We start from the raw sequence: 25,454 nt of genomic DNA, 5'->3' as shown, positions 1-25,454 counted from the left end.
AAAATCGAATATTGTATATTTAATTTTTCAGAAATTTTTCTTTCGAATAACTTGGAAAGCTGGAAACTTTAAAAAAAAAATCACCATATACCTATCTTTATACATATAAACAATTCTACTGTTTTCTAGGTTTCTGTAAGTAGGTACCTAAAGTATAGGTAGTAAACGTTATTGTGTTGAACGAACGTAGCACAACGTATTTCGTTAAATATAGGAGAAAATCTTGTTGAAGTAACAATAAATACATATGTCATTTTATTATATAAATATTTCAACGAAATGTACACTAACAAACAACAAAAACCGAATCACTAAACAAACAAACTCAAACACTTTTCAGTAGAATTAGTTGAAAACTGGAAAAAACTGAATACACAGAATCTGAAAAGTGGATAAAGCACATCATTTATCTATGGAAATAATGATCGTTCCAGCATACGCTGCAGTAGATCTTCGAATAATAATCTATGAAGGCTAACAAGACCTTTTTTTAATGTTCTTCCCCCTCTGGGAAGTTAGTCGTGTGGACTACAGGGGTCGCCCTCACACGACTTCAGTCCACACCGACTATGTACTGCCAATTTATAATTTTTAATATTATAATCGGTTTGAAAATTCAAAATATGTACAGTTTTAAGTTTTCAGTTCTGTCAACACTAAATGAGTTATTACTAACACTAAATTACCTCAGTCCAGTAATTTTTTTAATCGGGTGATTAAGAGTTTCAGGATGCCATTTTGAATTAGACTGATGGGTTGAAGACTTCGTTAGAAGTATTGAATACGTATATTTTAAAGTAAGAATCGGAAATTATTTAGTAGATTGTTTCAAGTTTTTTGGATTTCCATTACGTGTACGCTGTGTCATGATTCTAATATTAAAATAATACTTAACATCATAATTTATTTCATTTCTTCTAACGTATTTCTGTGATGCTTTTAAAACATATTTAACACATATTTTATTAGGGTTGGAAACATATATATAGGTTGTATTAAAAATATAATTATGTAGAACGTGTTAAAATTGATTTTGTATCTGATAATAATTATGATTCTCGAACTTCTATGTGAAAATTTTAAGTTAGTATTCAAAACAATTTAAACCTATCATTTTTCGATGTACATGGTGGGTTAAACATATTATTAAAACGACACGTAATACCGACATATTTTTGCAGTGTGCGTGGATTTTAAATTTATACATTATGAAAAGATATAGCAAAAAGAACTGCTTTCCAACCGATTGTCCATAATACATCTGTCTCTTTTTATACCTTGTCCTTGTCGGCTGTCCATTCGTCTGTGGGCAAACTCAAAAACAAAAAGAGATATTTAGCTGAAATTTTTCACGCATGCTGAGGACGTAAAAAGTGAGGTCAAGTTCGTAAATGAGCAACATAGGACGATTGGGTTTTGTAAGCCGTTAGAGATTGAATAAAAGTTTAAAAATATAAAAAATGTTCTTATAAAAAAATAAACAACTTTTGTTTGAAAAATTTTTTCGTTAACGTCACTTTTTATCCGTGAGGGCGCAAAAAGACAAAAATTGGTATCCAAAACTGTTGGACAAAAATTGGTGTCCATTTTCTCCAAAACTATAGAACATAGAGAGTTGAAAATTTTCAGGAAGCTTCAATTAGTGGTCTTGTGAAACATTCTCGAAAAACAAAGCAAAATTCTAGAATATACATTCGAAAATTTTTGAAATTTTCGAAAATCCAATCAATGGAGGCCAAAAAGCCACTGATATTCAACACTTTCTGTTCGAGGTACAATTGTTTTTTTTTTTGCACTTATTTTTTATTAGCATTAAAAGCGTCCAACAAAAATAATTATTTACTAAGGATGCTTTTTAATGGACATTGATGAAAATCTATTCACTCACTTAAAAGTGCTATATCCATGCTCTTAAAACCATAAATGTTTTACTAGTTTTAGTATTTCCATGAGAGCTGACCAGTGTATGTATATAGTATTTGTCAGAAATTGTTTAGACGCAGTGCGGGGATTTTAATTTTACAGTTTTTTAAAAACTTTTTTTTTTTAAATTTGCCAAAATAGTACCTCTATAATCCAAATCTCAAGGGACAATTTTCGCGTTTTGTGCGTGTAGTCAAAAACAGATATAATTAACTTACCTTTAGAAAAAAAAAATAAAAAAAAAAGAACAAGCTGTTAATAACATAAGTGAAACTAAACTATATTCCTGCTGAATAAATAAGTGATAATAAAGAACAAAAAAAATTCCTTTATCAACTAATATAATTACAATTTAAATATTCAATGTACCCACTAATTATTATCAATTCAATTAACAAGTCAAATACATAAGGGAAAAAATAATTGCAAAATTGTAAACATAAACAGAATGTTCGATTTACATCTAGGTATATAAGTATCACGAGTATGACAGACTACATGTATTAAGCAATAGATCTAAGTAAGAGGTATTATAGGTGTTATATGAAAATGAAAAAGTGATTTGTATCGTGGCTTATCTGTTGTAGTTCATCTATTCAATCAAGAAACTCTCACTCTCCAAGCGTCTTTCTACGCATATCGAAGCTTCAAAATATGTATATAATACCTGTCACTTAGATGCATTCCTTAACGCATGTATTCTGTCATACTCGTGTAATTTATATGCCTAGATGTAATTCGAACATTTTGTATACATAAAGAATTCATTTTGCGAAGCAATTTGTAATTTACCTAAATAACAACACTTCGTATCAAGAATATATAGTCTGGTTACCAAGTTCAAATTGATGAAATATAGAAATAATGGTCGTAAAAATAAGTGTGATAGCTCGTTGGATTTGGAATGATGTCTAGAACAATGTGCCAAAAGCAGTTTAATTGCAAAAGCTATAAACAAAGACGGAAAGAAAAGGTCAAACGTACCTCAGTACCACACCGACTATGTACTGCCAATTTTTTCACTATAAAGGGACAGTTTGTATAAACAGGTGTTTTTAGGATTAGAATTATAAATAATGTAGGGGAAAGGTTATGGTTTCAAGAAAATAATATTAAAAATAAAATTATCTGGAAAGATACATTTCATTAAAAAAATGTGTCTGCGACATATCTACCTTAAACTGAATTTATTAAAATAAATATAAGTATATATACTCATGATCAAACAAATTACGTGGAACGAATACATTAAATTAAATTGTAAAAAAAAAAATGAATATGACTAGAATGTTATATTAAATGATTGTTTGAACGGTTACTACTGACTGCTGTTTGGGTACAGTTCCATAGAATAATATGATGTTTTATATGGGTGACGACAATTGATAAATGTGAAAGATGAAACAGAAAAAAAGTTTTGAAAAGAAAAACCGAATTGTGTTACAGCAGACTCATATATGTGTCTTGAATTTTAAATGTATGATATACATTTCGTGTGAAATTATTAAAACTCGAATGGTATAGTTTCAACAAATACATGCTTTACATGATATTAGTATAGTATCAAATGATCATTCTAATCTAGATCATAAATATTTTGAAATAATAAAAATTCAAATTGATTTTCGTCGATTATTTTTACATGTCATAACTTAAGTATAGAAAATATTCTACAAATTGGTTCTATAAATTTTTATGGCAGTATATTCGTTCAGTGTGGAAATGATTAAAGCGTCGCAAAATAAAAATATGTTTGTTATTTGATTAATATTCTATTATCTTTTACTAATATTGACTATACTTGAATTATTTTCAAGTCTAATTGTTCAATTTAAAAGATCGCTCCAGTTCAATTAAACTGTGTACTTTAAAAACGTACTTTGTTTTTTTAAATGCTGATCCCGGTCAAATAACTCAAGTTTAGTTCATTTATTATGCCACTTGCAGTTACTTTGGGTTTCAACTATAAAAACAAAGACTACCACCACCCGTAATGCCTTCATTTTCCGTGCATTCACTTATTCTTCTTTTAATTCAAAAATTTTATGGGTTTAATTTTTTGATGCGGAACCCTAATTCTTTTTCTAAAATAAAAGTAACTATTATATGGTAATCCTGATTTTTCCGGAATAATGTACTTTAAAACACATCTATTCTTAATTTCAAGTGAATATGTCCTGTAGTTTGATTTTTGATAATCCTCAAGAGTATAACTATCTGTGTGACGAATCCGTTCAGCCGCTTTGAGTAATTGAGAAACAATCATCCACACAAGCTTTGACATTTATATAATTATAGTAGGGGAGACCGGGTATGAAAGATCCATTTAAAATTTTCACCTTGGTTGCTGGTTAGGTCGAAAGTAACAGTACAGAGGGGTTTGAAATAAATATGCTATGATATTATAATTCCACAAATGACTTATTAGAGAAGTTTATATGAACAAGAAAAATAGACATTTACATTCAAAAATAATATATATTTTATGAAAACAAATCAATATTGTTAACTCCTCGAAAGAAATTTTCTTACTTTAAGTAATGAGATCTATTATAATATGATAATCATATATTCTAATTAATCAGATTATTCAATATCAGTCTTAAGTAACATTTTACTTGTGTATATGTGTACCCACTTGTGTAAGTAACATGTTACTTGTATACCCACAGAGCTATGTTACTTTTGTACCCTACTCCATTTTTAGTACAAAAGGACCCGGGCGCGTGCGGCGACGGATTGCAAATAAAGAAAGCGGCACCGGCTATCATTTGAGGGCAGTGAAGCGGTTTTTCGACTGTTAAATAACCCTACCGCTCTCCTCTATTATAATAGGTTCATTTTTTACGCACAATGACTGATTTATTAAATATTGTTTATAAGAATACTCATACATTATTTAATTGTATTTTTCAAGCATAGGAAAATTTAGAGAATTACTTGCTTTAATTTAAAAATTCCAAATATCAAGATTTATTACTTTCAATAGTATTAGTATTTGTAGTATTACTATTTGAAGTAATACTATTAATAAAGAGTTTATGTTTTATATTTCAAGAACTTGTGTATCTTTAGTATCCCCGACTTCATAAGCTCCATAAATATCGACAACAACATTATAAACCTTGTCTAAGTATAACCTAAATCAATTCATTTTTAAATTAATTCAACAATCCTCGTATATGCAATTACATTCCGGTTTCGATAGGTTTTTGAATCCATGAAACTTTTGATTGAATCAAAGAAAAGGGATCAATTTTAAATTTTTATTCACAAAAATGTTAAATTATCGTCTTCTAACCGTTTTTAATTGAACTCCAAATAATTATTTATTTATGTCATTTTTGTTACAGGTGGACGATCTTATTTGAGAAATGGTATGAAGGAACCAGGACATTTTGAGGAAACGGTAAGTTTAAATATTATAAAAAGTAATAATTTTTAATAACCCAATATATATTCACAACATAAAAGTTATATTAATAGTAGTGCAATGTTTTTAACTCTAGAAAAAGTTTTTTATTACGATTTAAAATGAAATAAAATATTAAAAACTACTAATAGTAGTTACTAATACTAAAGTTCAAATATATTTTAACACTCACAGTATAATGTTTATTACTTTTTATCGATTGATTTTAGTGCCTTCATTGGAATTATATTATAATATATATCAGACTTTGCAAGCTTAAATTACCTTTTTAACATAAAAAAGTTAGAACCAAGGAAACACGCTTTCTTAACATGTAAGCTTAACAATAATAGGATAACAATAAAGCTATGGATGCTGTAAGACAATTTTGAACTTTTTAGTCAATAAAACATATTTCCTTTTCTTAGTTTTTTAAAACTTTATTTGAAATTTACTTTGTATTTTGCTAAACCAAAATCATTTTACTGCAAACTTTCTTAATAAAATAAAACAGCTTTTAAATAATTCTAAAAGAATTGTGAATGTTAAAAAATATGCGAATAGTCGCGAATGCGAATATTGGGCCTATCACTAATACAGAGCATCAAATCCTCAACTGGGATTTCAATAGAAATTTAACGATTCGATTTGTCATAGGCGAGAAATATTATTTTTGAGAAATTCTCAATTTATATTAGATTTATAATTTTTTTTGACAAGTAGCAAATAGAATTAGAAGATAAAATGTACTATTAGCTTTAGCCGGATCATTTTGTCTCTAACTTTAATATATATGTGATAGTAAAGTTGTATAGTACCTATATAGAGATTTACCAAGGATAAAGGTAATGTAGGCTTGTATTTTTTTTCTGGATATACATTAAATTCAGAAACAAATTTAATAGTACTTTGGTGTAGTGTCTCCAAAACACTTAAGTTTCCGCCTTCGAGTTCATAAAGTGGATATTTTCTCACAACTTTACAATGAACTATTTGAAATATAGGGTGAGATACATTTTGAACTATAGTCACGTTTTTGAACTACAGTCTAGTTATTTCCTCACCAAAAGGGGACAGAAATACCTTATTATTATATTCGCGGTGAACGGAAAGAGTCGTTGAGTATTAAAAACTTATTATCCGATATGAAATTGCTATGTGTGGAGTCTCAAATATAAATGATAAGCTAATCATCAAGATATAATTAACTATGTCTGAATAATTGAAGAACGCAATCTAAGTGAGTAAATGAATTTCAAACCTAAAACAGGCTCAAATCAGCAAAAAAATATTGTTAGAATATGTATAGAATTCACTTCTAGTCGTTTAAGGTTTAGTTTCAAAATCAAGTTATAATCATTGGGAAATATTTGTTGTATTTGTATAGTTAACATATATTTTAAAAATAAATTAAAATATGCCTCACCCTATACTGTCTGTATGGGCACCATACTCATACATGAATTAAATTATGTTTAATATCCTTTAAAAACAACACGTTATAAACTGATTCATTAAAATATGGAATTCTCACAGACGGAAAATATAATAATTCGTTTTTAACGATGTTATTACGTGATTTAGATATGAAAAATTAATCCAAATTTTAAAATAAATCTGCAAAAATGCATTTACAAGCAGTTTAAACACGAAATAAAAGTTTATTAAATTGTTAAGGTGGTACTTACCATAATTCTTCATGCTTTAGCAAAATTTTCTGTTAAAACAGAACACAAGGCATGACTTATTTTGAATTTAAAATCAAAACATTTTATTTGAAAAACATAGTAAATTTTATGGAGAAATTACCGGAAACGTTCGATTTTATAATTCTTCTTCCAACTTTTCTAAATTGAATTTCATAGTTATTTGAATATATATTTCATATATATATTAGCACTGCAGGCCTCAAGGGCCCATGGCTTCAATTTTTTTAATAAATTGTCTTCCATTTTTCCCAGTTTATTGCCTCTTTTTTCCAGTTCTTAATTCCGATCTGTTGAAGCTCCTCAATCGTGGCCCCAATCCAACTTTTTTTCGGCCTCCCTTTTCCGTTTTCTTCCCTCTCCTTCGATTATATTTTTTCCGGGATTCTTTTATCCGGCATCCGACAAATATGACCCAGCCATTCTACACGACGTGCTTTGATAATATTTACAATGTTTGGGTCCCTATACATTACATAAACTTCCTCATTTGTCCTTCTTGTTCAAAGCCCAAACTTCGACCCGATTTTAGTACTAAATATTTGCAAGTATACGCTTTTCATTTTAATAATTCCAGTTACAATTTCATGAGTTATTTTTTTTAATCCTGCCCTCAATGTTTAATCTACAAAGAATTGTAGATAATAAATTTTACCTAAAAAATGTAATGAAATAAACTAGAAAAATGAATAAACAGTAATTGCATTCACTTAATAATTATAATATGAAATGACCTAGTTATAGATATTATTATGATATTAACATCATATATCTTCGAGATGTACACGATAGTTTAAATTATTTCATGCTTTGAAAGTTGAACTTCATAAAGGAATTTCTTTGCTCACACAAAAAATAATTCTCTGTCATGAATAAAAAAATATATAATCTGTAAAACAGACTCTGTAAATGAGATAAAAATTGTATCTAGAGTTTGCAATTATTGAAGACTATATTGAACTGAAAAGTAAGTATAATTATTTATTTATTTATTTATCTATAACTAGAATAAGACCCGACCGCTTTGCTGGGTCTAAAAGCCTTCACCTTCTTTGTTCGCACTTATTCTCCTTCCATAACACTTGAAATAGGAATGGAGATTGCTTTACACAGGTAAAATTATATGTACACTTTTCAGTTTTTTTTTTTTTTTTGTGAAATGTAGAAAAGTCTTAATGCATTGAGTATACCAGAAAACCTTGGTTGGCCAAATGCAATAGACAAGTTGCATGTTTTTTTATATAATTTTATTTCGAAAGATTATCAAGAATTACTAAGAAAAATTAAAAAAAATATTTTTTTAAATTGATTTTTTTGTAATTTTACATTTGAAAATGGTTTTTCTAAACTATATATTCAAACATCAGTGACGTGAACACCTCGCTTTTGTAACGCACCGCCATCGCACAGAGACATTATAACATAACATGAATAATGATAAATAGTTTGTCTCTCAGCTGGCTTTCACTATATTATAACGCAAATTTCCATAGAAACCGATTGGCTCACAGTCTCAATGGAGGTTAATACGTCACTACCGTTTTATTTATTCAAAAATATAACTATTTTTTTTATTATCTAATGATTAATAAAAATGGAATTATAAATAAAAAAAAAAAAAAATCTATTTAAATATACTTTAGATGAATTATTACTTCATTTATATATGAATATGTGAGTTAAAAAAAATTTATGCCACTTCTCTATTGTATCTCGTTCACGCTTCACTAAAATGTTTAATTGGATATTTTCAAGAATATTCATAGATAGCGCGAAGTGACATGTAAGTGTTTTAATTTAATTTTTATGAAAATATTTATTAAAATATTTATAAATTATAAAGTTTGTGTTATTCTGATGTATGAGTTTTACTATTGTGAAGTTTCATTCAAATCCATTCAGTAGTTTTTGCGTGGAAGCGTAACAAACACACAAACAAACTAGCTTATTTTGCAAGGTCAGGAGAACTTTGCTAATGACCTTATTGTTCACGAATCTTGTAAATGAGATGAAGTTATAAAAATTACATCGAAATGGAACTGGTATCAAATAATTTATTTCTTTTAGACTTTGGTTATGATAAATTTTTCGAATTATAACTTGGAAAACAAATACTTTTGTTTCTTTTGTTTTGTTTTTAATTTTCTTATAATAAACGTTTTGCTTTGTAACATTGGGTACTTTTTATTCAACAAGAAATAACAAATTTTTTTCTTTTCTCGCTCCTGTTGAAGCTGTTTCTCTTGAGCCCGTAGCGCAGCTTATTTATATAACCAGTAGCACAATTTATTTATAAGTACATGAAGAAATTCAAATAGAATTTTTTAAAATACAATTTTATTTCGAGTGTCGTGGTATTTATTTCAATCTATGTCTTAACTCGAAGTCAACAAAAATTCATTCTTATATATTATTATGATTATTTTGATGTTCTAAAATTATTCACTTATTCAAATTCGTACTCAGTAAATATAAAATATTTAAGGCTTAATAATAAGGAGCTTTCTCATCACAAAACTAATGATTATCGAACGGATGACAGGAGTGCTGACGGGCCATGTGTATATTAACGTTTTGAAATAAATGCAAATAGTAAGTAATAAAAATAGTTAAGGGACAAACGCTTGAAGCATAAACCAAAGAACAATCCTCTAAAACATATCATAGATAAATATCGTGAATATTTTTATTTATGCAACTAATATATCTATTTAAAATTTAATATTATTATAATTTATATAAGGAGTGTCATTTTATTTGTTTATTTATGGAATGGTTTGTACCGTACCGTACCCGTGTAATGTACAATGTATAATATACCTTATATTATAATAATACTAGTGTGATACCCACCCGCTTCGCTGGGTTTAAAAGTAATGATTGATAAAGATTGCTCCCGCTTATCCCTTTTCTATAACACTCGAAATAATGGTGCTGATTGTTTTACAAAGGTAAAATATATTATTTTTTTAAATGTATAATAGTAAATATTCATTGAGTATATCAAAGAAGATGGCCTTGAAATATTTTATATTGACTTTTTTTACAGAACTTTGTAATTTATGGTAATTTCAAATGTCAAATTAAATAAAAATTTTTTATTTTTTTTAAATATATATTTATAAATTATATCTCATGTGTTATTCTGAAGTATGAGTTACATTGTTGTTCAGTTTCATCAAAAACCATTCGCTAGTTTTAGCGTGAAAGCTTAACAAACAAACAAACAAACAAACATGTTTACTTTGGCATTTTAATATATAGAGATTGTAATTTCCATATTATTACTATTATCATAAATATAATTTAAATGATTTAAAAAAACAAACTGAAATAATATAAAATAAAAAAATAAATAATTCCATTGTAAAAGTTTGTTTCGAGGTGTGAACTATGTGTGTAATATTATAAACATTTATTATTATTATTATTATATAAACAATTACATATGTAGATTATTATGTAGAATAATATTGTTAAAACAAAAAAAAATGTCTTTTTGAATATATTAATAATAAATGGGATATTCATCATATACATTAAAATATATTGGTTGGAATTTAACATTTATCCTGTGGCAGAGATTAGTTACAATGCTTATATTAGGTAGGAACCAAAGTCAATTCTACGAGGTCAACTCTACCATTTGATACGAGGATATTTTATCCATTTTGATACTCTGTATATAATCAGAAATATATCAGAATATGTTAAGTTTAGTTTCAAGTTTAAAGCGTAGAAATATTGATGCTACAAACAAAACTTTTAATTACTTAATTTTACCGAGCATATAATCCAAAACTTATTGACAATAAGGTACGACTAATACTTTAGCAGTTAATGTCAGGGATTGACATTATGGAAAGGATTTTTTAAAAAGTATAAAATGGTTTAATTGGATTTTGTCAAATTATCCCACTTTTTTTAAATCTATTATTGATGGAAATCAAATATTATTATGAGTAAACACTATAGTAAACCACGATGGGCGTGGTTTGCTTATTTACCTTCAATAAAATAATGTTTACTCATAATAATATTTGTTTTATGCTAATAATATAATAAAAATATAAAAAGTGGGATAATTTGACTAAATCCAATTAAATCATTTTATACTTTCTTTAAAATCCCTTCCATAATTGAATATTATTAAATGAAACCTACTCAAGCTTTATTGAATGATAGTGAATGGACAAATTTAACAATTTTTGTCATACCCGTCTCTCCCAAATTAGACCTCAGATCCAAATTAGGAAAAAAGTTTTTATATTGCTCTTGATGAGCTTTTTTGGTAAGCTGGGTTTCTGTAGTCAATCACAGAACACTCTGTATACGCCACACCCTGAATAAGCTTTTATCTCCTTTTATATTTTTTGAGAAACTGAACACCAAAGTTTTCTCCTTATTTGCCTCTTTACGCGAAAACAATGATGTTTACAAAAAATTGTTTCAAACAAAAGTTGTTAATTTTTTGTAAGGAAAATTTATTTAATTCAAATTTATTCTATCTCTAACAGTTTATCATGAGCAAAACTCAAAATTTTAACATTTCTGCAAACCATGTCAATTTTTCAAGAATAATATTTAAAAATTATTAGACATATGAAGCTGTGAGTTGGCTTCAATTTTTCAAATTTAATATACTTTCAAACTGATATTAAAAGTAATTTTCTTATTTAATATACTTTAACTAATATCAAAAGCTCATAGTTTTTGAATTGAACTGCAAAAACTGAAAAAAGTCAGAATATTTTGCAGTTTTTCACGTATTATGCAAGTAGCACAAATTTTTTTTGCTTACAAAACGTAGTTTTAGACTCCTCTAAGAAGAGAAAATAACGTATCAATTTGACTGGCATTATACTGCATTTATAACAGCTATAAACTCTATGTGAAATACAGAATAAGAAATAAATGTCTTTAACATGATCATCCTGTATCATAAAATAAACATAATTCAAAAATAAAATAATAGTATAATATTCACATTTGAATTATTATAATATTTTGTTATAAATTATTATTATAGTTCATTTACATTTCATATTTGAACTTACAAATGTTTTAATATAATTTTGTATATATTTTTGTATAAAAATGAGCACATAAGACAAGTCAAGTCAGTGTTATGTCAAGGTTTTAATTTATGTTTTATAAGAATATAGTTCGTGTAGGCGCTAACATATTGAATTGAAATGAATAGCTATATAAAATTAATAGCTATGGGTATGTAATAATACTGCAAAAGAAAAAATATGTAAATTATAAAATACAGATAAGAACTTATTAAAATCTACTAATATGTTTGGAATTCAATAAATATTATTGGTACTGAAGATGAAAGAAAGAAGTCTTCTTGTTGTATACTGAATGGCAAACAAATGGGGATGTTGACTTAATTTTTTTTTCACTTCAGATGAAAGTTGTTTTTGAAAATTTTTAGAAATCGCAAATTATGAAAGTTTAAAACTCCTTATAAAGGTTTTCTTTTTATTAGTTTTTTTATTTTTTTTTTAGTGAATCTCAAGTACACTAAATAATTTGTCACTAAAAAAAGAATAATCAAAATCGGTTTGAGTGATATTGAGTTATTCGTCCATTTGTCGCGAACATACTTAATGCAAATTTAAAACATATGGTTTTGTCATGATTGCCATTGTCAGGACTAGACCAAATTGAATGGGGACCACACGTAAAGCACCACCTTACAAATAGAAAAAGGATCACCAAAATCGGTTCACACAGTCGAAAGTTCTGAGGTAACAATAACATAAAAAAAAACATACAGTCGAATTGAGAACCTCCTCTTTTTTGTTTGAAGTAGGTTAAAAAGAGACAGGCAACAATCTTTGAATGTTTATAACTTCTTCAGTTTAAATCAATTTGAATTTAATTTTCAATTTTTATTATGGTATCAAGTTCACTTTTACAATTTTATGGGTAATGTGGCAAATTCGATATCAGGAAATTACCCTATTGAGAAAGGGCTTACAAAATACAAAGCTGTCTTCATACCAAAAAGAAATAAAAGTACTTTGCACGTTCTCTGGTATTACTTGATATAATTTCTACGCTTGGTTAAGCAGCTTGCTTCTGCGCTGAGTTAAAATTAAATCAAAAACTGAAATCTAAGGTAAACATAAATAATTTGCTGTAAAATAACAAGATGCAGAATTCAAAAGTGTAGAAAAAATGATAATAAAATTAAGTTTTACAAAAAATACAACCGACTCCAAAAAATGCACATAAAATAAAAAATCATTTAAAGTAGATATCTTCTTTAATTAATAATTTCCTTGAGAAACCCAGGTAAACATAAAATTTAATATTATAAATCTCAATAATGGGGTTAGTTATTATTTTAAAACTAACCCACTTATGATAATTTGGTCTCACTTTTTGTGGTTCTTTGTGTATTTGCTGAAATAAAATCATTTATGAAGAAGAAGAATAAGGTGCAGCAACTTCACTGATAATAATAAATTAATTTCTATTAAAAAAAATTTACTCGCGTGGGTAGAATTTATTAGTTAGATTGTTTGTACAAAATGATGTATTCGTTTTTAAAATATAATATTTTGTTAAAAATTAGCTTCAACTGTTGGCGCCAAATAGAAAACCATTTATCAATATGAATACTGTTTTTAGAATTTGGGCTTGTTCTTGTAGGTGCGTTAATTGTTCCATACTTCTTCTATTTGTCTGTGAAATGTTACTATATTTCTACTAAAGAAAATAGGAAAGTAACTAGAATTTATTCGATTGGCATTCATTACGAAAACAATGCACACTTAATGTACATTACCGATGGTGTAGTAGTTTCCTGGGACACAAAATATAATACATTGAGTTTTAAATGGATTGAATACGAGAGTATATAATTATTACTCTAAATGTCAAATATAATACTATAATTTAACTTTAATATATAAAAATTTCGTGTTACGGTGAATATAATTTTAATTAATTTTTTTTTACATTATATAGGTATGAGAATGTGTCGTATAGTATTTTTCACCCACCTACCCAAATTTTAAGGTTGTGCAAAAAGGAATATATATAATAGTTTGTATATGGAAGCGACATGTAAATGATTTAATGGACAAATAATGACAATTTTCGTAAGGTTTTCTTCACTTCATGTGGTTTATAATATGTAAAAAAGGGAATTTTAATTATACCTCTCACAAGCAGTATGTTTAGCCAAAAATCTGAAATTTTTATTCATTGTACGAAAAATTGGAAACTCTATAAAGTTGTATAAGTATAAAGTTCAAAACTAGTAGTGTACAGACAGATTCTTATATTAGTAAGAATGGATATTTTGTATTTCAATCTCTAAAGCAAGCAAATGGAAAATTGGTCTAATTGGCCTAGAAACCGGAGCAAAGTTTGTGTTTAGCGATCACGCTAAACGGAGGATGGACTAAGCGGCCGCGCTTAGCAATAATATTAGATATACTAATGTAGAGCCACAGGTGTTAAATTAGGTTAATAATCGCTGATCAATAGTTAGTTTTAATCAAATAAATTAATTGCAGGTGAAACGGGGTCAGCTAATAGTTTCTAAAATTAAGTACAAATGAACTAACTAAAGTTGAAAGTTCCGGTTCTTTTCGTATAATTCATTAAAAAAACATTTGAATTTTGGATACAAATTGAATATAGCTTAGGAAAACCTCAAACGAATTCAAATATTTAAGTTGAAAAGATTGTTGAACATATGCTTTTAATAATACTTTATCAGAATTTCAGTTGATTCAATGTAAATTTTTGTATTCGTTGTGTGCGTTGTCATGGTAGGGACAATAAAATCGATGCCAGCGCTTCCAGTGAAAAATTTTGGCGATAAAGGAGGCTGTTATGACTTATTTACAGTTCTTTACATGTTTATGTTATAGAAAATGTCAAATTAAAATTATTGAAAAAGATTAACTTATTAAACTTAATGAATTAAAAATTGTGAAAATAAAAAATCAAATTGCACAAATATTACTTTTCAAATGTAAATTATCATAATTATTTATTTAAGTTATAAATGAAATCCATAAACTTATATATGCATCCATACAATTCTATAATTAAAGTAGTGTAGCGTTACCATGGAAACGCTTCCAATAAAATTCACGCACGGTGCGAATAGGTTAGATTGGAATTTTATAAATAGTGAGATCTAATTTCTTTAAAAAAATGAAAGAGCTATCAAATTTGAATAGAATCTGATTATTGGAATCTTTCTCATTGTAACATTGAAGTCATTATGGCGAATCGCATACCAAATACTTGTACTCAAATTAGTTTAAAAAGGTAAAACTGACTGCGCACTCTAAATTAAAGACAGATATCTATCTAATCTTTCAATTGTTAAAAGACCATCATTTTTGAAAGAAATTAATTCTTTCCGTTTATAAAATTCCATTCTAAATTATGCAAAAATTTGCATTGAATGAACTGAAATTCTTTACTTGTAAAATATTAAAAGAATGTATAATTTATTAATTTTTTCAACTTTGATATTTGAATTCGTTTGACTTTTGGGTTTTTCTAATCTACCTATGTTTAATTTTTATACCATGTATATGAAATATATCAAGGTATATGCTAAGTTTAGTCCCAAGTTTGTAACGCTAAAAAATATTGATACTATGAACAAAATTTTGTTATAGGTGTTCATAAAATCACCTAATTAATCCATTTCCAGTTGTCTGTCTGTCTGTCTATCTTCAGTCTATCCCGATTATTCAAATTTAAAAGAGATACCAAGCTGAAATTTTTATAGCGTGCTAAGGGCGTAAATATTGATTTCGAGTTCGTAAAAGAGCAACATAGATTAATTGGGTCTTGGCTCAATAGGACCAATCTTGTAAACCGTTAGAGATAGAACAAAAGTATACCTAAATATAAAAAATGTTTCTTATAAAAAAATAAATTTTTTTTGTATCATTTTTTCGTAATCATCACTGTTTACCCGTGAGAGCGCAAATTATGCCCAAATTGTATTGTATGTATTATATGGGAATATCAGTTATATATGTGTGACATGTATGTATGTGTAGTGTGGCAGAGTAATAAACACTGTCTATACATAGTATTTCAACAATTAACTCAATCAATTGTTTGTTTTCTCTTGTTCTCATAAAGTTCAATGTGATTGAAATGAATCACATGAAATGAACCGGAAATTTAAAGGTTAGCCATTTGTCCTTAACTTTATAAACTATGTTCCATTATGATATTTTATTTGACATTTAAAAGAATAATCATACCGAAGGTTTATTCAAATTTTCAGCGAGCTTAACACAATTAGCTCTCTTTCTAGTCATAGCTAAGGAACTGACATTCATCCTTTTGTAAAAATCCTAACTGTCTGATGGTTGCAGGATTCATAGCTGGTGGTAAGACAAGACTTTTGTTTCCTCTACATTTTGCTGTGAAATCGGGCATTTTCAAGATATTCGGTGTTCGGTTGCATGAAGAGGTTAAATTAATTTTTGTCTGACTTTTTTTATTGAGTGCCAAATGAATTTAATTAAACCCCTTCCAGAAGACGAAAAACGAAATCTCGAAAATACCAGATTTTCCAACAAGTTTAAAGAAAACAAACGGCTTGTCTTATCGCCAGCTATTAACCTTACTATCATCAAATATTTAGAAAGACCCAAATATTAATAGAAAAGCCTTAAGGTTGACGTCAGCTCATAAAATTTCTTTTCTTTTCTGTAATAAAGCTCTTGATATAATTGATTTCTTGTTGTTACATTATAAATGCTGACCTCACATAAATAAATAATAAATATTCACATAAAGTTCACAAACTAAAACAAGTATATTTGAACCCAACCTTAATAAAAAGGTAAACCAAAAAATAATAATATATTAAATTTATTAATCACATCAAAAAGACTAATTAAATAGATATATTTTAAATTATTTGAAATAGTATACAAAATTTTGAATTATTATTATTTGTTACTCAATAATTTTATTTACTACACGGTAGTAGGTAATAAATAAATTAATTATTTAAATATGGATTACTTCATATTACCTCCATGTGTAACCTATGTACGTATTGACAATAAAAATATTATTTTTTTACTGGAATGTGTCAATTTCTTTACTTTATTATTTTTTTATATTTTAAACATACAGGACATGTCACATTTGAGAGTTGCAATAATTCGGCTATTTTTTTCTTTAAATTCTGAACTATTTTCTTAAAATCAATCAAGATTATATACTGGCTATAAATGCCTCTATACATAAATAAAAGGGTTGTTTAAATTATTCTAACCAAATCGGCCTAATTGCAATCCTTATATATTTGATGTTTCCCTATAAATGTTTCTTTGTTTGTTTATTTATTACGCTTTCAAGAAAAAACTGCCGAATTGATTCGAATGAAAATGTAGAACAATATAGCTCATACATCAGAATAACACATGAGCTATAATTTAAAAAGATATATTTAAAAAAAAATTAAAAAAATTAAATTTAATCTGACATTTTACTGCTCTATCTATGATCATAATTTTGAACCATAAATTAAAGATTTCTGTAAAAATTTAAAATAATAAATCAATTTAAATAAATTATGACTATTTTACACTTGAAAAAAAAATTGAAAACTGTGAGACAAATTTCAGCTGTGTAAAACAATCCCTTCGAGTGTTAGGAAGAAAGATAGTGAGATCAAGAGAGCTGGAGGAAATAAAGCGGTGATTGTTACTTTTAAGCCCAGTGAAGCGGGCGGAAATCAAGCTAGTTATTACACATATGTACCCTAAATAACTGCTAGTTGTTATTATTATTAATCATGTGCTCAAAACCTCCCATAGCACATACATTTACGAATGTAAAACACAATATAAGTAACAAAACACAACATTTAAAATCTATTATGTGACTCAGAATGAATGTAGTTAGTGTTTGTGTGTACCTCTATTATTATGATATAAATATTATTCGTATCGTATTCAACTAACCAACATCAAAAACCACCCACTCACACACACACACACACACTTTGTAGATCTGATATACATGGAAATAATTTATAAACAGAATATAATACTAATTTAAATTTATTATATAGGTATAGAACCTAGCTAGAGGTAACTGATGGTGGTATTTCTACCAAGGTAAATTTGAAATAAAATTTAATCAAAATTCAGTCGAATACACACATTCACATATATACAGTAGGGAATAATGTAATACCTAGTCAAATGTACCTTGAATCTTTCTGCGTTTCTCTTCAGAAATAGAGAAGTAGCATGTTTTTTAAATTTGTTTTTTTTTTTTGGAACAAAAATTACTAAGAAAAATATTTTTTAATTTGATTTTCATGTAACTTAACTATTGAAAATGGTTTTTCTAAACTATAAATTCAAACGGCAGTGACGTCAACACATCGTTTGATTCACCCCATCGCTCGGAAAAATCATAAAATAACTTGCAGAATGATAAATGTTTTGTTTCTAAACTTGTTTTCAATATATTATAACACAGCTCACAGTCTCAACGGGTCTAAATACCTCACTACCGTTTTGTTATTCAAAAATATAACTATTTTTTATTAATAATTTATTAAAAAAATGCAATTCTTAATTTAACAAAAAAATACTTTAATATACTTTAGATGAATTATTCCTTCAATTATATATGAATTTTTGGGGAAAAAAAATTAACGCTAGTTCTATATTTATATTAACTGTACAAAATACAAACAAAGTTGAAATCATTTTTCGTTCGCGTGATATCGATCAGGAGAAACTTTAAGAAAAAGTTCGCCAGTCTCGAAACGGCTCTACCGAATGTCATGAAATTCTTTTCTGATTATATTGCCTTTTATACGCATCGATCGACACCTCACCGAAGTCGAATTAATTTTTTGTTGGCGTCATATCGATCAAGATAAAATTTAAGCAAAAGCTCGCCCAACTCGAAACGGTTGATTGTTATGAAATTCTTTTCTTGTCATATTGTCTTTAATACGCATCGATCAACAACTCAACAAAGTCGATATCATTTTTTGTTCGCGCGATATCGACGACGAAAATGTCTACGGACTTACGTACCTACACACAAACATACATCTTCTCCAAATTAGTGTTGGTGCCTTGTCCTAACCATAAATCTTAAAGATATGTTGAAAATTTCGATTTCGGAAATCGGACCCATTACCGGAACTTCCTATAGTTGGAAGTTAAATATAAATTCAATTTCATTGATAGTTGTTTAGTACTGCTAGGAACAAAAAAAAAATTCAAGTTTAAGAAATAGTTTTAAAGAACACATAAATGTAAATTTTGGTCCCTGGTACTACATTTCTACCATTTCTCTGCTCATAACATTAAATTTAACAATAATACATATATATGGAGTGTGCCAAAAATATAGGTAAGTACTGAAATGTAGCAAGAGATAGACAACGTTCCAGTTCACCACCACTTTAGTCCACCATCCAGCTGGTGACATTATGGGTGTGGGATATAAGGACCTTCGCGACGTAGATTTTCCTATTTTAGCATCTGTACTAAATTCGAAAGTAAACTTGTTTCGATCTACAGGCGTGCTATGTCTCTAGTGGACTTTTTGAATCATATAAAAACGTTTAGAGGTATTTGAGGCTTTAACCATCGCTGAAACTTTGTACACAGAAAAACACTTCATCATCTGAGTTGAGAAATTACATAATAAGTAATCGTTAGTTATTTTATTGTAGAGAGCTTTACTTTGTGGAACTCCATAATTAGGATAAGAAATAAAATTTCCAATTTACTTTGCTTAGTCCACTTTTATTTTTTAATATTTTAATAATTTAATATTTATATTTTCTAAGATAATTTTGTGTTTTGTAAAGCCGCATTTAATCGACTTAAATGGATATTTCTCTTTTGTCGTTATTTCCTGCAAGTGAGAAATCATTTTTATTTCTTGACATTTAATACATACTGTTCACCATGTCAGACACCGGAAAATGTCCGCCATGTGAAACCCTTCGCGACCGATTGATTTTGACATTCTTTAGATCACAGTGAATAATGTTGCCACGCCATGACAATTTAATTTATGAGTTTTGGTTTGGTAACTTTGAAGCCACTCTTTATTTTTGAATACTGTCGAATACTGTGTCTATATGAAGCAGAGTAGGAAGATTGAAAATTAATTGTTTTTGATGAACAATTTGAGGATTTTAATTTTATAGTTTATCTTTGAGGGATACAATAATTCCTTGAATTTATTGATAAATAATGCTAAATTAAAATATTTTAATCAAAAACTCCTTATTGATATTTATATTTCTTTATATTTAGGAGGCCATTTATATTTCTTTAATCAGAATATTTAACTATTGAAATGCATTTTGATATAGACATTTTCTCTTAAACTGTCCGATTTTTGATATCAGGTATTTCTTAAAAAATGCTACCTATTCAAGAAACATCTTACTAATTGAATTGTGATCATGATGTAAATTGAAAATATTACCTAAAGCTTTCCCGAAAAATATCTTACAAATGGTGTAAAGAATAATGTTGTAGGCGTTTTAGTTACCATTATTTATGAATAAAATATTTAAAGAAAAGAAAATAAAAACAAAAAAGGAAAAAGAAAAATACGTGAAAATATATAAAAAGAACAATGGAAAAAAATGTGGGAAATGAAAAATTTATCTAAATTTTTTTTCGAAGAATAAATTATTAAATATATAAGAAAATAGTGTGTTGAAAATTGAAAAATTTCTAGATGACTACAGTGAAACATAAATTATAGGTATAAATATTATCGAAGATAATAAATGAGAACTCTAGGATATGTCGAAATAAATTTCGATTTTTGCCCCAATTCCTAGTGGCTAGGAATTGGGGCAAAAATAGAAATTTATAAATTATAGGGTTTGTAATACACGTGGCATGTTATTGGTATTTGTTGTGTGCAAAGTCATAAGTCATGGTAGGGACAACAAAATCGATGCCAGCCCTTCCAGTGAAAAATTTTGGCGATAAAAGAGGCTGGTAGTACTAATTTGCAATTTTTTACATGTTAATGTTATAGAAAATGTCAAATTAAAATGATTGAATAATAATAATTAATTAAACTTATTGCATTAAAAATTATGAAAATAAGAAATCAAATTGCACAAATATTATTTTTTAAATGTAAATTATCACAATTATTTATTTAAATTTGTGAGACAATAATATTAAATTTTCAATGTAAGTCATAAATGCAATCCATTCAATCATATACGCATACATACAATTCTATAATTAAAGTAAAGTATCGTTACCATGGAAACGCCTCCAATAAAACTCACACACGGTGCGTATAGTCGTCTGACAATAAGTTCACTTCACTATTGATTTTAGTCGTAGGTGGATTTATTTGAGAAACATAAATATCATTAAAATATATTTAGGAGTAGTGTAGAAGAGACATTGAAAACTATTTTGGCATGTAATTGGAGTCAATTTTTCATTCAATAAACTACATGTATGCAAAATATTTATGTACTTTTAAGATTAATGACGCATACTAAGAATAGACTGCCGTGTATTATAGAAAAAATATTTTAAAATATGAAGGCAAAAATAGTATTCGTTAAAATATGTATTATGCGTTATATTTTCCTGAAAATAAACTGCTGTCTGCGAACGAGGTGTTTTTCGCAAAGACATTTTTGGGTTGAAATTTTGTAGGCATCTTATTTTTTTATTTTCCCGTCCTGCTGCCAATAGGCTTCGTATTATAGTCTTAATCTTATATATTTTAACGAGCAATTCTTGATCTAGCTAGGTTTCATTTCTAGAAAATGTTGTTTTATCCGTTTTTTCAGGAAAAACTGAAAAATGTGACTCTTACTGCCATCTATTGGCGAGTTGTGATACTATTATTTTTTCTAATTGAGAGAAACAAATTACCTTATCGATACTGAAGCACGAAAGCTAGGTTACGGTAGATGGTGTTGTTAAGTAACACACGTTTAATATGCGGGGGTTTTAGAGGTGAAAAATCGTTCTAGCTAGGTTTCATTTTAAGGTTCTGGTTTCATTCAATATGCCGACCAACAGACGCTATAATTTGACAATGTGTGTTACCAAGTGCACACTAGACACCAAACTAGTGAGCCGATTTTGATGGTTCTGACGTCAACCGATTTGTCTTAACCTTGCAAGTGCTACTGAAGATATGGCAGTAATGAAAATTCAATGGGCGACCACCAGATGCCATATTGTACAAAAAATATGTGTGCGTCTTCCTATGTGGCACAATAAAGACCAAACGAATCGGCCGAATTTAATAATTCTGACGCCAATCGATTTGTATTAAACTTGAGAATGCTACTGAAAATATGACAGTATCGAAATTGGCCTAGCAAACGCGTGGGCTGATTTCGATGATTCTAACGTCAATCGATTTGTTTTGACTTTGCGAGTGCTACTGAAGATATGAAAATAATAAAAATTCAATATGACGATCACGCTATATTGTGAAAAAGCCAGCAATGTCGGTGAACTATGTCAAGTTGGGTATCATTGAATTATTATTAAATAAACAAATTGGTTAACGTAATAATCATTAAAATCGGTTCACGCGTTTGGTCTCAAAGGACCAAATATACATACATAGATTGAAAATGAAAGTCCACAAACCATGGTAAGTTGGAGGGGGGGGGGTTAGTGTAATAGGTATTTGAAAATCCTAACTAAAAGAAGTAAAATAAAAAAAATTATTTAAAAACCCGTTAAATATAAACTGAAAAGAAAAAAAAACAAGTTCGGCAGTTTACATAGTTTAAATTTACTTTCCGTTTATATTTAACTCAAAAGGCCACCTATATTTTTACTAATTTTTATAAAAATGATAGACATTTGTTCGAAATTAGGTTAAAAAATAATATCATAAACTATGATTCAATAATGTCATGAATTAGCATATAGATAATTTCATGAACATAGTAAAAAAGATATTAGATAGAATAGTTACTATTCATACATGTACTATATCACATTATAATATATTTTTTATATTCATTAAATGTGATCCAGTTAATCCATTTAATGGTACAGACATTCTATTTAATAGATAAACGAATTGAATCGAATGAACTTTATGTCTATGGTATATTTATAGTAATGGTAGAACGAAAAAATAGGGAAAGGTGAAATGCCCAGAAACAAAATTTAATTGTGTGTTTTTTTTTTTAAATGTATTTTTTATCCGACTGAGCAACACAAAGGAGTGGTAATGTCTTTATCAGTCTATATATGTGTGTTTCTATATGGCACACTAGAGACCAAACGCATGTGCTGATTTTGATGATTTTGAAAATTTAATATGGCGACCGCCAGACGCCATATTGTGAAGAAAATGTATGTGCGTTCAATTGAGACCAAATGCGTGGGTCGATTTTGATGATTCGCACATCAATTTATTTGTCTTAACCTTGCGAGTGTTACTGAAGATATGGCAGCAATGAAAATTCCACCTGGCGACCACCACACGCTATATTGTGAAAAGAAAGTATATGTGTTCCTATTTGGGGCAATAGAGACCAAACGCATGGGCCGATCTACTGATCCTACTGAAGATATGGCAATAATGAAAAACTGTCGAGCATGAGACGCCATTTAGAATTATGTCAACTATGTCAAGTGGGGTATCACTGAATACCTATTATATAGACAAATTGATTATCGCAAAGGATCATACATAGGCTGAAAATGAAGTCAACAAACTATGGTAAGTGAGGTATCGTCGAGTATATATTTGAGTTAAGTGACTAAGTTAAATGTAAACGGAAAAGAAAAAAACAAGTCCAGCAGTTTACATAGCGACTTTAACAGTTGGGACCCATTAAAAACTTCAATGGCTCAAATACTCCCAATGTTAAAATCGCTATGTAAACTGCTGGATTTGTTTTTTTTTCAGATTATATCTAACTCAGTCCGATTTTTTGATTTTTTAAATAATTTTTTTTAATTATAATATCACAGTGGAAATTATCTCTGTTGAGGTGCTGTGTATTCTTCAACGATGTGTATAAGTATAGTAAGTATAGTTAAGAATTTCTAATAAAGCCGTGTGAATCATGGTATATAAAGTGTATTTCGTGGTACAATATCTTAGTGTACCATGGACCACATGTTAATGTAGGTACCTCGTTTGATTGTATAAAACAATGTATGTGACTGAAACATTCCAAACCTTACAGGTTCCACTTATGGGTATCCTTTTCTCTGAACAGTAAGTAACACCTTCAACTGTTTTTTTTTTTCAACTCTTCCTTACTTTTACTAGGCTTATCTGAACATGGTAACCTATGAAGAAAATAATTGTATAATTTCAAACTTTACCTTCCAAAAATCGTACGTAAAGTTTTTATCTAAAACATGGTATAAGAAAATATCCACCAACAAGTGTTTTAAGTGAAACGTGATTTAGAGCACAAATTTTAATAGCCAACTTTTAAATAAACATAAAATTTTGTACTTGAAAACAAATGGATAATCATTGTCTACATCACTACATGACAGCAATATTTATTTAGAAACTTGAGAATGAACAAACATTCATTTTACTCTTGGCACTTTATCCTACCCTATATATATATATCTAGACATTCGAAATGTGATAGAGAAAGAAGTGTGATGTATTTTATTTGATTTTCTGTTGTTCAAGGGTAACCATTATTTTTTATTAAAGCTATTCTATTCCGATTACCAGTCAGTTATATGTAGCTTATACAGAAAGTAAAAATAAACTGAAGTAATTGATTAAATGTTCTGTATATACTGAATTCTGTATATAATTTTTATTTATACTGTTTATAACTCTTCAGCGTCAAGTATTAATTATCTAAGTTTAGTTAAAACAACAAACTCTACTATTTACTTAACAAGGAACTGATTTGAGCATGAAAATACAAGTTCACTTAATTGATGTTTGTCTTTCTAGAAAACAATATAACAACTTTTTTTGGTCTGAAAAAGTTAAGCCATTTAAGTAGACTTTTCTGATGAATTGAATATATATTAACTGGTTAATCGATCATCAAGGCTTAGGTGATTTAGGCTATAAAGAGTGGCTGACGATGTATGTCAATGATTATAGTAATAGGGTAATTAAATTTTTACCTAGTTACAAGAAAAACATTCCTTCAATATGAAAAACAGAATCCACAGATTTCAACCATAACCATTGACGAGTGTTCATTAAGCTAGAATCAATTTTAAATGAATTTTCATCCTTTAAAATCTGGAAAACAGTAATCTTGATTTAATCACTTCAGATGACGAACGACGCAGAACTTACATTGTAGAATTACACAAATACGGGATCATACAAAGACAAATAAGCAAGTTAATATAAATATTTCAACATTTCACAATAAGACATATTTGGAT

General features: G+C 28.1%; 1 protein-coding gene across 1 annotated transcript in view; it reads left to right on the top strand.

Moving 5' to 3' along the window:
* Positions 1-25,454, top strand: part of LOC123293739 (apoptosis-stimulating of p53 protein 1-like) — a 598,530-nt gene that overhangs the window by 286,396 nt on the left and 286,680 nt on the right. Inside the window, exon 4 of the mRNA XM_044874642.1 lies at positions 5,277-5,332. Within this exon, the coding sequence (XP_044730577.1) occupies positions 5,277-5,332 (56 nt within the window). The remainder of the gene's footprint in view (positions 1-5,276; positions 5,333-25,454) is intronic.

This window comes from Chrysoperla carnea, chromosome 2 (genome assembly GCF_905475395.1).
Source record: "Chrysoperla carnea chromosome 2, inChrCarn1.1, whole genome shotgun sequence".
In the NCBI taxonomy this organism is placed as follows: Eukaryota; Metazoa; Arthropoda; class Insecta; order Neuroptera; family Chrysopidae; genus Chrysoperla; species Chrysoperla carnea.
This window is presented reverse-complemented; position numbering and strand designations above follow the sequence as displayed.